General features: G+C 37.1%; 1 protein-coding gene across 4 annotated transcripts in view; it reads right to left on the bottom strand.

The window, feature by feature from the left end:
* Positions 1–4,592: 4,592 nt before the first annotated feature.
* KCNT2 (potassium sodium-activated channel subfamily T member 2) overlaps positions 4,593–16,642 on the bottom strand; it is a 172,220-nt gene continuing 160,170 nt past the window's right edge. For all 4 annotated transcript variants that reach the window (XM_052802059.1, XM_052802061.1, XM_052802062.1 and 1 more), the window contains 3 exons: positions 15,680–15,980; positions 12,289–12,373; positions 4,593–8,115 (listed from right to left, as the gene is read on the bottom strand). In XM_052802059.1, coding sequence (XP_052658019.1) covers positions 8,004–8,115; positions 12,289–12,373; positions 15,680–15,980 — 498 coding nt within the window. In that variant the 3' untranslated portion in view covers positions 4,593–8,003. The remainder of the gene's footprint in view (positions 8,116–12,288; positions 12,374–15,679; positions 15,981–16,642) is intronic.

Here is a 16,642-nt window from a genome sequence, read left to right on the forward strand (position 1 = left end):
TATGAATTTATATAGGTAACTTACTAACCTTCAGGCTAGCATAGTGGCATGTGTCTATATTTTAAATATAAGAAAACTTTTAATGTTTATTCCATCTCATCATTGTCAATGGTCTAAGTGTAAGGAGCATCTATGAATAATATACTTGGATGCTTCATACAGGCAGATTAGTATAAATACTGAAGCATAAGCAATATGTTTTCTCAATTAAAGCATCTACCTAGGGACCACCAGTGTGCCCAATAACTGACCAACTAAAACTGGCATTGGGGAAGGCTGTTGCAGTAGAGCATTCCACAGTTCAGTCATATTCTAGGAAAAATTCCTTTCCTTGGCACTGAATTTTCCATCTAGGTGGAAAAAACTGAAGCACTAAAAATGTGTTTCCTGTCTCACTATCCCCAAACTGGACAGTGAGCTTGCAAATGTGCCAGCTGATGTAGTGGCAGCAACTACAGTCTTGAGAGCTGTATTAGATCAGCTTAATCACAACAGTGGAACGCTCTTGTAGGTAAGAACAATTGCAAAAATGAACTTGAATACTTTGATCTAACTGATTTGTCTGGATGTAGATCTGCCTGTAGATTATTATACTAGATGTGTATAGAAACTATAGTTGTACTATAGAGGGTAGATTTAGATTAGATTTAAGGCAGAAATTCTTCACTGTGAGGGAGGTGAGGCACTGGAACAGGTTGCCCAGAGAAGTTGTGGATGCCCCATCCCTGGAAGTGTTCAAGGCCAGGTTGGATGGGGCTTTGAGCAACCTGCTCTAGTGGAAGAAGGTATCCCTGCCCATGGCAGGGGGGCTGGAACTAGATGATCTTTAAGGTCCTTTCCAACCCAAACCATTCTATGATAATCTTCAATAGTGGAATAACTAGGACTAAAATCAATGCATGTTCTACCTCATTTCCTCCATTAAGTTTCTTGCTTTGGAATTAACTTCTACTTTCTGTAATATTTATATGAAAACCTGTAAAAATCAAAGATATGTCTTTGTGCTTCAGCCATTATTCTGGTTTGTCATTATGATTGTTTCTTAGATTCCCTAATCCCTGTTGGCCATTCCTCAGAAAGCTTTAATCTCACACACACACGTTTTACGCTGATTGCTGAGAGTTTTTCTGCAACTTCCATTCTGTGTTCATTCTTAGTTGATATTCAAAATAGACTCTGAGTTCATGCTGAGTATGCAGTAGATAAGAATCTGAAACTTGAAGAAGCTGATGTAGATATCATATGCTTGATAGTTCTTAGATGCTGTTGTTGCGAAAATGCATTAAACCATGCCATGTTTTAAACTAGATAGCATTCCTGTGGTGTGAAAGGTTTCAGGCTATGCCACTTTGCCTTGTGGTGATAGACAAGAATCTTCTCAAAGCACTTCCTTATTCCTTTCAATATATTTTCTTTGAGTTAGATAAGGAAGAGTCACTCGGGAGAAAGTCAGCTGTTCTTTTTGACAAATACAAAGAGAGTGACAATTTTCAAGTTTTCATTGGAGAAATGTAAAGCAAGCATTGAGTTAGCTTGGGGGGTAAGGAGGAAGGGAGCAAGAATAAGTATCTTGGCCATTATTCCTTGTAAGGAGACACAAGTCTAGAGAAACTTATCCTTTTTTATAGTGCTAAAAGGGTAATGTTACAAAAATACCCCTCCCTAACCATTATATCAATGAGTCTTTCTAGTACAAAAGTGTATTAACTTTGTTATATATTAGTTCACGTTATACACTGTAATGTAATAAGGTAGTGGAATTTTACTGGAGACTTTGGCATTGTTCATGCTTAAGTAAAACAAACTGAAGGACAGCCTGGCCCTGGAAATAAGGACTTTGCTTCTCAGAATCTTAGAGCTGTCCATGAAGGATAAAAGATACCCCTGGACAACCAAGACAACACTACCATCCTAGCCAATTTAACACATCTTTGAAACCCGCCCAGCATTGTCTGGCACCATAGATAAGTATCTATAGCAAGACTGACTCCAGGGACCTCTGGATCAATAGACAAGTAGCAAGAATGCTGCAGAAATATAGCTGCTTTTGCACAAAAAGAAAAGAACAGAAAAAGAAAGCTAGTCTGTTGGCAGCAGTATTGAATAATAAGCCTAGCTTAAGGGAACAAGGGCACAGAGATGTCCAAGGTGGGGCACAGGAGAAAACTTTTGAAGTAATGGATCTCAAGGAACCAGAGACTGCTGTAATTATTGTGGACAACAAGGCCATTGGAAATGGGAGTGCTTGGTATGACACCCCCCCCCCCCCCCCCCCCCCCAAAAAAAAAGCCTCCCAAAAGGACCCCTGAATCCTATCATACAGTCTTGCCCTGCTCTGTGCAACAGGGGCAGCTACATTTCACCCAGGATTGACAGCAGGGACCTATTGTGCAGTCACTATAGGAGCCTCTGAATATGAAATATTTTCCCCTTCTTATGACAATTGGTCTTAAACCTTTTGATTAATGAACATAATTACACCTGTCTAATACATATAGGGGGCACTTTTTCTGCCTTAAATCAGTATACTTATTCATCTGGACTCTCAAGACCTTTCTGCATTTACCTGGGGAAAGATGCAGCTAACATGGACAAAGCTCCCTCAGGACTTTGCTGGGTCCTCCACTATTTTTCTAAAATTTTAGTAAAAGTTTTACAGGATGTTGTGTTTAAAAAATGGATCTGTTTTTGACACAATATGTTGATGATTTGTTAGTAGCCATGGAATCTTGTCTAGCTGACACCTGTACCTTACCTTAAGCAATGTCATAAGCTGAACCCTGCAACTCTACTCCCTTTACCTGGGGAGGAACACCACATCATGATTGTGCAGTAATAAACCTGTGAAGCTGTAAAAACCAGAAAACCCCTCCAGAATATTCTAATGGATGTACCATTTCCAGATCCTGATCTTGAACTATGTGTAGGCAGGGCCTCATGTTATCGGAACAGTAACCAAGTTACAGGTTATTGAGTAACTAACAAAGATAAGGTAGTAGAAGCTTCTCCACTCAGTCTGAAGCTGAGTACGCAAGCAGCAGGATTGACTGTGTTAACAAAGACTTGCCAGCTGTCCAAAGAAAAGACTATAAATATGTATACCGATTCTCTGTTTGCATTTGGAGTCTACCACACCACTGGACAGTTAGAGAAGCAAGTTTATAACTTCTAGTGGGAGAAAATACTTAACTGTTAAAACCTATACAATTGCCAAAGAAACTAGCTATCATTCATCAGCCAGCCCGTACTGGTGAAAGGACAAAAGAAATAGGAAATGATCCAGAGAAGTCTTACTATGATTAGTAATTGGTAGTGTGGGTGTTAGTGATTAGTCAAATCATGTTGTACCTGAATGCTTTAAAGGTATAAGAACCCTATGTAGAACCACATTCAGGGTGCCCCAATTTGGCTGGGACACCTCGGGCACACAAATAACTATTTACTCTTTTAATTCTATAGTTTGCATCCCAGCCTCTCTCCCTGGTTGGCACAGGCCAGTTGTGAATTTTCGTAACGGTATACAGTCTGGATTTTACAGAACAAATAGAAAACTTTAGTTCATAGAAACTTCAAATGCTTGTTTTTAACTTTATGAAGCAGAAATATTTGCCTTTTTAAGCTTCTTGAGAGGCCGTGGGAGTTTATGCTTGTGTTGAATTACCATTACTGACAGCATTCTTGCATTAGTAGTGTAGGCAATAATTAAGTATATAACAAAATCATAATTAATATTTTGGATTAACTTCACAAGACAACTGTAAGAAAAGTCTTGGTCATTTCTCGTAACTTAATATGAATTAATAACTCTTTTCCTGTCTCCCTGCAATGCATGTTCTGCATCAAGCACAAGGAACAGTGGCTGAAAATTTGAAGTGCAGCTCTTTAGACATTTATTCAATGTATGTCTGTTTCAAAGTGGGGTGGGCCATTTCTGATATAATATCAAGAATATGCAAGAACATTTTATGTAGATTGCTTTATTTTATAAATTCTGCATTTATATCGCTGCCTTGAAAAAGTATTTTTTATAACCTTGTACAACTTGATGTCACTACACAGTGCTGCTTGTTTTTATTAATTCATTTCCAGACTGTAGTGACTGATTTCCCTCAGATATCAAGTGGAATTCAATGCAGCAAATGCATCACGCATCAGTGCTCCAAAATTACAGAATGGTTGCTGTCAGCCCTAGCTGCCTAGAAACTACAGTATTGTGTGTTACTTCTGGTGCACTTGATGTCACTTCAGCTTTCCTCCACTGCTGAAGCCTGAAATCTATTTGTTCTTTAGCATTTTATTGGTGCATTGGTAAACAAAGATGTATAAGAAATATTCCGTAATATATATTTGTATACTTTGAAGTTGTTAAAAAGTAGTTGTAGCAGGAAGCTGTTTGTGGGAGGGGAAATACGTATGCTGGGAAATAACTGTCCTTTCAATTTCCAAGTCAAAATGTCATGAAAACTTCACTACCTCATTCTACTGCAGGTTTTAAAACCTCAAACTCTATGCTTTTTACTTTGTATGTGAATTAATGCATGTTCTGGAATTGGAGTGAAATAGTTAAGTAAACACACTGCACTCCACTGAAACACTTTTTATGACTTTTTATTGCAGACTAGGTAACACTTTTTCATAGGTAGTTCTCCCTTTGTTGGAGAATTCCTTTGTGAGAATGAAGTAATTACCTGCTATCACTTTCTTCACTGGGATTGTGACTTTGGGTACCAAATTGCTTGGTATGTGTTAAGGTAGTGTTGGGGAAGATGGGCATCTTTGAATTATTGGTAAAAGTGAGTCAGGAGCAAAAAATACAATCAATTAAGCACAGATTGAAATCATCCCTTTTTTCTTTTTTTTCTTCTGACCTTTGACAACTGGTTAGGATTAAATCTCTTGCTTATGTTGGTGATCATAGCTCTAAATTTCTCTGTCTACTGAGTGAGCTATGACCAGACAGAACTCCTAGAATCAGCAGGTGCAAATGACTGTTGAACAGAGAACTTCACCATTCCTTCTCCAGCACCGAGCACAGAGATTACTGTTCCTTTGTCTGGTCTCCAACCCAGCTAGACTTGTATTATGTTTCTGATAATCATGATGAGAAGAAAGCATGTGAACATAAGATTGCGTGTAGGATGACCATTAAAGAATCGCCTCCCTGGCCACTGAAGAAATGTGCATACTGTCTCGCTCAGTGTTAATGTACAGGTGCTTTAGGATGGTTCTTGAAAGGTCTAATTCCCTCTAGAATGGGGTCTGTCTGTAAAGATATGCCAGAGGAAGCAAAGCTGTTCTGCTTTCAACATGAAAGGCAGTATATTTTGAATAACAGAACTTTGTGGTATATTGTTCATGGGTTATTAGAACTTCTGCTTCATAAGAAGCTGTTGCTAGTTTTTATTACCTTGCTTGTCTTCCAGCAGATTTTTGAAGACAACCAAGTATTTTGTTCAGAAAGATTGCCTTTCATTCATTTTAGAGACTGCAAGTGTCTCCAGCTGTCTTTGTGTTTGCTTTAGCAAATCTTCTGGGGCTAATGAGCAATTAGAAATTCATTAAGCCTGGAGAAATATCAGGTCATACTAGATGTTACTATTCAACTCTAGCTGAGCAGCAATTCTGCTGAGTTGGGTGGGAAAATGGATACACCTGACTGCTTGTTTCTACTGCTTTACAGGCTGTTAAATGCGAGGCATCGAGTCCTAGCTATAGATCCTTGTGTCAGTCCTTAAATCTGTGGTGGGTACTATAGGCAGCATACAGGGAAAGCCTGTGAACAGTGTGAGAATGACACTGATAGCAGAGTATCTAGCTCGCCAGCTGAAGAGTAGGCCTGTTTTTAGAATCCTGTCTGCCTACTTGAGACTCCATTATAAGGCCTTCAGTATGAAACAAAGGATCCTCCTAATATTTTGCAGTGAACATTTTTAAGAAACTTGTATTATTTTTTTAAATATTCAACTGGAATATAGTCTTCTCACTGGGCATTAAAAATACGAAGTTATTCACACTGCATGGGCAGTCTCTTCTGGGATAACTGCTATGACAGGTCTTGGGCAAGATCCTGTACCATACACTGTTTGTTTTAAGAAAATTGTAGACCTCGGTCTGTGCAGCTGTTTCAGTTGTTTCTTTTTTTTTTCCACAGTGTCCAGAGGGAACATCTGAAATACTTTGTCTTTACCTGTGAATAACCTGATAAGTGACTAGTGTGTGTGGAAAAACACTGAACAATAATGGACTCAGTGCAGAATCACTGAAACCCTTCTGAACCATGATGCTACTTCAATATGTCAATATAAAAAAAATTGCTGAGAAACCCTACTTTCTAGTTATCCTTTTTTCTTTTAAAACTGGTACTCTTGGTCTTCTGATGGCTTCAGTCCACTCTGAGACCTCTGTGGTTTTTTTATAGTTGTGGCTTTAGGATTTCTGACTTAATATGGAACAGATTAGTTAAGTTTTGGAAGAATTATAGAGGAAGGGAGGGACTAATAGCAGATTTGCTGTCATTCCTAATATGAATGTGACTTAACATCGTTACAATGCTGATAAGCATACTCGCATCCATGAATTGTTCACTGGGCAACTCGGTATTTTATTTTTCAGAAATAAATTGTAGTTGATCTACCAAATAATATAGAAGAGAATACAGAAAATTTTGACTGAATTTGGTTATGTGTAGGACATCAAGGGAATTCAAAGAATAATCAGTTTTTCCATTGTAGTCTACCTTCCAAATTTCTTGTACCAGTTCTATATGGATAATTGTAACAGAGTTTTTACCTTAAGCATGCTCTTCCCCCTTTGTGACAGATGGCAAAGCAAGAATGTGATTTTTTAGAAGATCATGTACAGGCACGTTTAATTCTGTAGAAAGCTTGACCAATTGTTGCACTCTTGTATGTGTAGACTGGAGATTATGTAGAAGCTTCAGATGTTTCATACACTAGCAGATGCTTTCTTGTGCACTTAATGCCAAAACGGAGTCTTCAAATCCATAGTGCCTTTTCATATAACATGGGATATGTAATTTCATAGGAAAATGTATCATATTTGGGTAATCTGAAAGACTGGGCATGTACATACTTTGGACAGTTGCAGTTCTGGCATGTTCATGGAAATGGGAAGGACTTGTGGTATGAATTGTTCCCTAGAGGAATGCTCTCACTTTTGTATCATAATCTATTCAGGCTTCTATTGACAAACTCACTACGGTTAAAATGTTTATATTTCATCTGAACTACCATTGTTTGCAGCTTCAAACAGATAGTACCTTCCCAGTTTTTGTAAATGTGGGGGGCTGCCTGTGTGAGATGATAGGGACTTTCCTCCAGGGGGGCTCCTCTGAGCTAATCTTTCAGTGGATATGGCTCAGACCTCAACCTCTACAGTGTGACTAGGCTGTGTCATTCAACCTGATCTGTGTAAACCCAGAGAACTAACACCCAAGTCCTGGAGGCTAAAATGGGACTGAAACTAGCCTGTTCTAATATGAACAGGTGATAGGCTGAGACTCAAAATTATTTCAGAGGCTGGATTCTTGACACGCAAAGCCTCATTGGCATCTTTAGGTAATAACATATTTTCTACTACAAATTATGCATGGTCTCTCTACAGGTATTGGATAATCTTTACTGATGTAGGTCAAAAGCTTAGTCACTGACATGCTGTCACCTTGATAAATATGCCTAGAAGCATCCAAGCAAAACACATGATGGAATCTGTCACTTTTTAAATCATTTGTTCATATTGGTTAAATAGTAATAGGTGTCATAATTCTCTTACACTGACAAAGTTCAACTACCATATTGAACAGGCCACAGGCCTGACAGTCCCTTAAATCAGAGTTTCTAGACACCACATTTCTAAATTTGGTCACTTACCCACTGTCACTTTGTTTCCAAAATCTGAATAAAATGTACCACTCGGTTTTCAAAATGGTTAGTGGAAACAACATGAGTATAAAATTGTCTCTTAATTTTGTGTTGAGTTACATATCAAAGTTGTGTTTCCTCCCTGGTGTCTTGTCCCACTGTATTGCAGAAGCTGTCTTTTCGGCTGGGTGCACTATTTGGAACATAAGCCAATGGATCAGGTCGGATCAAATATCTATAAAAAGAAATTATGATTCTTATTAAAAAGACTTGGCGTGAGCAACTATAAAATAAATGCATACAGTTGTAATGTTGAAAAGATCTGAAGAAGACTGAGAGACTTATTTTGAAGGTGCTTAGTCTAGTTTCTGTTGGGTAACTTGGACACCTGGGTAACATCACCTACTTTAGATGTTAATAATAAAGCTTTTCACATTTTGTCTGCCTAGACATTATCTGTATGTACTATGCACAGCTAAACCTTAATTTTGACTGAGAGCTCCTTTGCCAGTAACTCTGTATTTCTTTATGCATCTCCTTTATTCATTATGCCTTAAAGAAGGGACAAGCAATCCACAGCATCATTTCTAAAATAATTTTGTGAGAAAACAATGGATAATTCTTGTCACTGTGCTCAATAAATAAAAAGCCTGATGTTGACAATCTTGGTGTAGGCTGACAGTCTGGGGATAGACCCTTATTCTAAGAACTTCGAAGTAGATCTAGTTTGAGATGTTTAAAATAACTGCTTTTCTTAGGATAAGGTTGGAAGAGCTTCCCATTAATTTGTAAGTGTAAATTCCACACTGTTTTGTCAGCTGTCTCAAGTGACAAACTATTGGATCTGAGACAGCTTTTGGCACTGATGCAGTAGCAGCTTATGCTGCAGAACTAACATTTCAGTGTTCTGAGCTATCAATCAGTGCTTTCCAGTGCCACTATGCTCCTAAAGAGCAGCCAGACAACTAGATTCAATCCCAGTATCTTAAACTTGTCCAAAGATGAGCAGTACTGTTGAAGCTACTGGAAATTTTATTTCAAACCCTGTTTTTTACTTTTCTTCCCCCCCCCCCCCCCCCCCCCCGAAAGAAAAATGAAATGCAGAAAAATTAAATGTGAAAGAATCCTTTCTCTCATATCCTCAGAAGTCTTGGTGCTACATGTCTGTCCATCTCCTCCTTGTCAGCCAAATGAAAAATGCTTAAATATCCCAATAGAGATTGTGAGCATGCTGTGTGGTGCTTATAAAGATTTGCTGTGTTACTTTGCAGTGGCCCTGAAGAAAGTTTCTGTTTTTACAGGCCATGAACTTCTACTATTCAGTATAATGAGTATGTTTTGCCCTAGACTTAATTAAAACACCCTGAAAAATTCTTCAACAAAATGCAAAACGGAAAATCCTGATTAACTGAACTAACATGTTCTGTAAGTGTATGAGCAATCACTGTCATATTTCCCACAGAACTGCTGTTATCTGTTTTCAGCTCACCTAGTAACAGACCATTCATGGCTCCTCAAAGCACAGGCTTCTCCGTCTGTGGGAAGAGAATCACCTGATCTCCAATATTTGGAACCACTGTCTGCCTCTGTTATTTTGTTAATGTTTCTCCTTCTGCCAGGGCTAAAGTAGAATAGCAGCATTTTCTCTCTTTGAGTTTGTTGCTACAAATACCTGAACTTACTTGTGTAAGAAAACAGGTGACTTAAATATGGGATTAAAAAAATCTACTTGTACTGTTCTTATCTAGATCATGTTCTCATGGTATCTATTTGTTTAAAGTCAGACTTATTACCCTCTATTTATAACATCTGTTACTTATGTTTACTCCAGAACAACCTATTTGTTTTGCTCATCCAGCCAATGAAACCGATGAGTAGTGGAAGAGTCTGTTCTATTCTGTTCATCAAATCCAAATGAAGCATGTTTAAACACACACACACACACACAAAATCTTACTTTTCTTGCTTGATTTTTTTTAAATAGTTTTTTTTAGATTGGGGGGGAAAATTCAGGTGTTTCTGTATTTTTTTTATTTTTTTTTCTAGAGTAAACTAAACAAAAGACTTGTACCTGAAATATGTAATTGACAAGTTCTACATCAAAAATAATTCTGTAGTAAGTAGATCACAGCATTCCTTAAGTAAAAATGAACAAAGACTTTTATAGTGATAAACCAATACAGAAAAAGAACATCATGCTCTGCTGCGAGTCAAAATGTTAAATGTTTTGGTACAAAAATCTCATGGCTATAGAATGAAAATGCTGCTATTCAGTACCTGCTTCTTAAGGCAAATAGGCTAGATGAAATACGGAGTTACTAAGGCAAAGTCTGAACATATTACTTGAAATGTAAGTGCTTTTGTTTTAATTGTTCAATACAGACAGTGAGATCATTGTCCTTTAAGCTCCATCAAGTCAAGAAACTAAACGTTAGCTTGCCAAGCTAATGCAAAGACTAACAAGAGCTTGTTGAGCAACCAACAGCTGCGAACTCGCCTTTTAGAGATAGGTTGCACCCAAAGCAGTAAAAATTTCCTCATATGCTGGTTCAGGGTTGTATTTTATCTAATATACCCACAATAAATTACAAATGTAATAGGATCATAGTGAATGCAAAAGACTTAAAGTTCTATAAGCATGAGAAACCAGAGAATGAAGGTTGTACCTATAGGACTAAATGTGAATACATGTTTTGGCTTCTGTCATAGATATGCATATAAATACATGGTTTGGATAAGAATAAGCCACATTGGCAGAAAAGTGCAGCATAAGAAGTGTGATTAAAGAATAACCAGCTGGAGGAAGTCTGCAAAATATACTGAGAAAGGGAGAATTAAAATATAGTAAGACTAGCCTTCCAGCTCATCAGCAGGAAGGGCAAATAGAAAAAGCTTTTCGCCCACTCTGGGATTTGTGATGAAGACAACTGTAGAAAGAGGACAACCTCTTCTTCCTTGCCTTTCCACTAACAATCCTCCGTTGCATGAGGGTGGACTGGCTGCTTAGTCAATAGAACTATATAATCAGATAGAGTAATGATCTGGGTTATTGAAGCATTAACTGTTATCCAGATAAAAGGATCATGTTCCTTGTGTCAGGTTTTAAAAAAAAAAAAATCTGAGCTTATGCTGAGACACAGGCCCACTCATTAAGCATCAGGAAATGAACATGTATCAAGCTAGGTAACAGTATGTGCATTTACAGGCTAAATATGTGTAGGTAACACACTACAAATTCAGTACCACTGCAAAATTATGCAATATTGGATTCTCAAGTACCTTTGTTTTTGCAAAGAAAGAAAACTGGAATGCAGGATACCTAGTCCACCTAGATAGATTAGGTAACAGCATGTGAATTTACAGGTGAAATATTAGTACACATCATACTGTGGAGTTCCACAACAATGAAAATAGTACGCCAAATAATTTCAACAAATTTTATGATAATTGTCTTTGCTGTTTGATACAGTTAATATTATGCTGTGTTTTTCATATACTGCAGTGCTACAAAGCACTATGATGATTTTGTTTTAGTATCAGGAGGGCTAATACTTCAAACAATTTTCCTCCTTGTGAGCAAGCAGTGAGGTGGGTCAGCACTGATGTGGAGGAGCTTGCACAACTGGGCTATGTGGTTTCTTTCCCGTGGAGCACATGGGGCATGTTAGTATAGCAAGGCAGAGGCAGGAGAGGCTAGAGACAGAAACAGCTTAGGACCTGAACACAGCAATCACATCAGGCTTCAGTATGAGACAATGCAAGATAATTATCTAAAATTCTTGACATAAAAAACTTTCTAGACAGTTCAAATTTGTGTTTGCTCTTTTCTCTTTTTTTTTTCATGTACTCTGCAAAATTCCTGATAAGCAAGTGAAAAAATTTCCTCTATTAAGGTCCTGCCATTTGTATTTGAATTATCTTAAACATGAATATCACATGATGTTCAGGGGAAGACTGCTGTTTGCTTTAACGATCTTTGAATCCATGTAATAAAATCCCATTTGAAAACACTGATTTTGAAGGGTTGATCTTTCTGTTAAGACTGGGTAGCTAAAATATAAGCAAGAATTTAATGAGAATATTAATTCTATGAAGCTACCCAGCAGACTTGGTTAGATTATTTTTTAAATATACAGAGTAAGAGGAGGATGAGAGAACATGGAAGTAAGAGCATCACTAACATATGTATTACATATTTATATATGTGTTTTAAATATATACATATATGTATAATTAGGTGTCTATTTAAATAGAAGTCTCCATATTAATCTTTATTTTTTCCAGGTGCATGGGAAAGTTTGGAGTTCTTTTCCAGCAGAAAGATAATAAAATAAATTCATGCAGGAAGTACAAACAAGAAATTTTGCAGGTCTTGCAAATTTTTTTGTGTGTGTGTGCTTTAACTTACACTATATCATTCAGCTCTAATCTTGTATCTGGAGAAGGATTGATCAGGATGTAAGAAAGGGTGTTCTGATGATCATTCATTTCATCTAGAGGACAAAAAAAAACCCCATACCAAATTAATTATATTTACAAACAAGTTGTGAAAAGTATGTTTTCTGACAAATTAATTTGATAAAAGATCATCTTTGGTTCATAGAGCTGTCAAAAAGTGTCAGGTGTCAAAGTGATTTCAAATGTTTAGCAACTTCTTTTCAACTGTACTTGAATTGGAACTATCTGATGTAACATCTTTTGAGTTATCAGCTCTCAAAATACCGTTTTCTTTCTGAAAGTTCTATAAGTATTCTTTTGCATTTTTTCAGTCATAGCAGTTCTGAATGCAACCCAATTTTAGTGTAATTTACCAATCTGTCATGTGGCTTATGTTAGTATGTGGGAAGTAAGGACTTCCATCCTCAGCTGGCATTAAGTTCAAGTGACAAGCAAGGTTAAATGCAAGTGTATAGCATTCTCATCCTCTTCCAGATTTGGTCAATATAAACCTTTTTTCCCTTTTCATATTTATCTAGTAAGCATTTTCCTTTTATCACCTGTGCCAATGGGTTGAAATGTGAATGCTGTATAAATGGAAATTGGTATATCTGTCTTGCATTTTTAACTATTCTTCTAATAGTATGTTGCAATTGAAGGCTGACAAAAAATCCTTGGTTTTTTTTAAGGTTTTTGCCTAGTCGAATCTCACTACACTTTTGTAGCTGTCACTGCAGTACCTTTTGTATAGCTTTCTCTTGGTACACTTCCTGTGGTGCTGCAGTGAGACTAGGTTTAATTTGATAGGACTAAAAAGGAGAGGCATTGCTTCTGTGTTAATTGCTCTCTTTAGCATTTTAGGGAAAATTATTTGAAAGACAACAGCCCCATTCTAGTTTCAATGCAATTCCTAAATCTTTTGTTAATTAAGTATTCTTGATATACTGCCTGTAGGTTGAAATCACTATATTGGGTATTTTCTAGTATGTGTCATTTTTCTACATGCTTGTATCATGTATTTGCACCACCGTAAGTACTTCTGTCTAGAAAACAATTAGATAAGCTCACACAGACTCTTAGTATAGATGCAATTATACAGCTAAAATGGTGTTTTACAATAAAGCTTACTTCTGTAAAGTGAAACTGATGCAAAGTATTGTAACTAGTTATACAAGCACCTGTACCACCATACTAACATTACACCTCTGCTAGAGGCTTACATAGTCAAAACTGTGTTGTGTCTCAGTTGGCTTAAATGAATTCACACTTAACTGAATTTTAATTTGGAGGTCTTGGGGGTTATTAGGTTATCAATGTAAAATGGACACTGAAGATGTGAAATTGGATTTAGACATCATCCCCATACATGGAGATACATAAGCAGCTGTGATTTTTGTTTCCTGGTTTAGGGTTTTTTTTCGTTATTCCCCAAACATGCAGAGAGAGAGTACCAAGGAGTATGTTTAACTTCTGCAGGGAGCTAACTGGCATGATTGATTCCTGCTAGTTTGAAAGAAAAGGGAGATTTAAAAGTTTCTGTTCCATGTTTAATATGTGGTGGGACGAGTGGGGAGTGAGCTAGCTCTGAAGAGGGGTGAAAGGCTTCAGGAATTTCTTTCTGAATGGGAGGGAGCGTGGAGAGATGACAGTGGGAATGTGACAACCCAGTTTTGCAGCTGACTGCATATGTAAAACTGGTTTGTGTTTTTTTGGCGTATTTTTCAGAATGTGGGTGTTCCTGGGGTTGTAAAAGTAGAAGCTTTCTTTATAATGAGGTGCATCTATAAGAAAATAGGGAAGCGATCGTGAAAATTTATAAATCAGAATCAGGGCAGATAACTGTAATCAGGTGAAGCATTTACCTATCAAGATTTCACTGTTCTGCAGATGGTATATAATCTTTCTAAATTTAAATAATGAAATGAACATTTACTGTTGGCTTTTAACTAGGATTTTAAAAGCAGGAACACAACAAAGTTTTCTTGTTACTAGTATAAATATGAATTAAATTTACAAAACTTCTTTGTGGTTGATCAAATGTTATTGTGGCCTGTGTCACTCCTGGAAAATATTTAGTCCTGAATCTTCCTGCAGAGAGTCATATAGTATCCACAAAGAAAGCAGGAATAGTAATTATCCAGCTGAAATATGGGATAAAGAGCTTGTATTTACGTATCTAATTTGTAAAGATTGAGCAAAAATATAACCATGTATTCTGCAGTAGCCTTCTCTCACAATTAAGTTGATTTTATATCAATAGCAACAATAAGAACTACTGTTGGGTAGTGCATTGCTATTGGTGTCAAAAGATATTTTGACTCTGCATTAAGAACGTGTGTACTTAAAATGGATAAATAAAAATATCCATTCTGCAGGAAATACCATATTTACCTTCAGTTAATGGATATTTTAGGGATAAGTCAAATTTAAAAATAATTGTGTTGAAAAATGAAGAGTAACACATTTGTGAAACAGTACATTTTGGATTCTTCAAATGAAAATTGAGTACGGGAACCCCAGTGTTGGTGCTTCTGAAACAGAAAGTACTAAACTCCAGATTGGACCTACTATGCAGTCAAATAAGTTGGAATCTAGAAATTCTTGGTATTTCTAGGAAAACTAGAAGCCATAGTTCTGGGGGTTTCCACACAACACACTACAAAGCCAAGGCTGTAGAAAGGCACCCCAGGCAGCTGTGGTGCATATATTAAAAAAAGTATTACAGAGCTCTGGTCAATAGCTTTAAAAAAACCCCTATCGACCAACAAAAAAACACAAAACAAAACCAAAAACCACCCCAAAAAATCCCAAACAAAAAAGGAACCCATCATCAGCCTTGCTGGAGAAGGACGTGATGGATAAAAATGGCTTCTAAAGACCTAGTGAAACATGCTTCATAAAAATTACTTTAATGTGACACTTTGGCATTAATTCTAAAAATTGTGCGGAAAATGCAATATCCTTCACATAAACAACTCCCCACCTTGACATATGAGTGAACTTCACAGCAGTTCTGTCTTCATCTATGTTTCAACAAGTTTGTAGAAATAGGGCACAGCTGTTCAGTGACAGGGGAATGTTTATATATTCTGCATAAACATATCATATGTGCTAAATACAAATCTGACTGACATGCTGCCTTCTAAGCTTTCCATCTGAAAATAGGAAAGGGTGATAATAGAACTGATTAAAAATACTCCAGCAAGTTTCTCTCAGTAAAAAACCAAAACAAACCCCCAAACCAACAAACCAAAACCATTATCATAAACTTAATTATTTTGTTTATGGCACCCTCAGTTCTTAAAAATAAGTTCATCTTGCATTATACTAATGTTTTTATTAAAGTATTATAGTAATCATACCATATCCTGCTGGAGAAAGGCCCAGATGCTTCATTCTGTTTTTCACAAGTTCAGCAAGCTCCTGCCTTTCTGATCTCCTGTAAAGGTTCATTCGCTGCTGGTTTATCTTCTCAGTTGTTTTACCAGAGTGTCTTGGTACTCTTCTGCTCAGCCGTCGGGCCCACTGCATGCTTTTTCGTCGTAACAAGGGATGATCAGACTGATCACTAGATGTTGAGTTACGATGACTACTACGATAACTAATCTGTTCTTTGGTGTCTTTCGTGTCTTCCCATTCTTCCACACTGATAGAGATTTGAGACTTGAAAGGAAAATGACAAGAGAGATTAAGGGCTTTAAAAAAATGGAAGCAGAGTAAGGTGTTCTCTTTTCAACAGTGTAGTTGACCATGTATTTTGGCTGCAGTGGAGCTGAGGGGATTCAGCTGTTTGTACTTAGCAAGTGTTCCTGAATTGGGCACCCTTTACTAGACTTTGACTTTTTATGTAAAAAGCTCATTTATGTTATAAATGCATTTCTCAAGGGCAAAAGCAGTTAAGCTTTATTTAGTGCCTGATTCTATTTTGATTCTGAGAGGAATAACTCTAGCCTTCTGATACTGCCTTTCCTGAATCTACAAATCTGTTCTGAATGACTTCTCCACTATCTTCAAAGTCTGCATATTTTCAGAAATTCAAGTTCTGTAACTGCTTTTTAGATGTATGTTGTGGATTCATTAAGTAATAGTTCAACTTTGGCTGCATTGTTTTGAGTACCCTTTTAAGACCACAGGTGGGCCTGTTACGTGTGTCTCAAATTCCTCGGCATTTTTGACTTTCCAGTACGTAATATCTGGAATGCCTCTGTGTCTGCATGCTGTAGCCTTCAGTGTGATTCAGAGCACCTCTTGCAAACGAGGTAAGTAATTCCTACCTTAAAGCATAGTGATGTTGCTTTTTCACTCATATCATAACAAACACCCCC

Source organism: Harpia harpyja, chromosome 11 (genome assembly GCF_026419915.1).
Source record: "Harpia harpyja isolate bHarHar1 chromosome 11, bHarHar1 primary haplotype, whole genome shotgun sequence".
NCBI lineage: Eukaryota > Metazoa > Chordata > Aves > Accipitriformes > Accipitridae > Harpia > Harpia harpyja.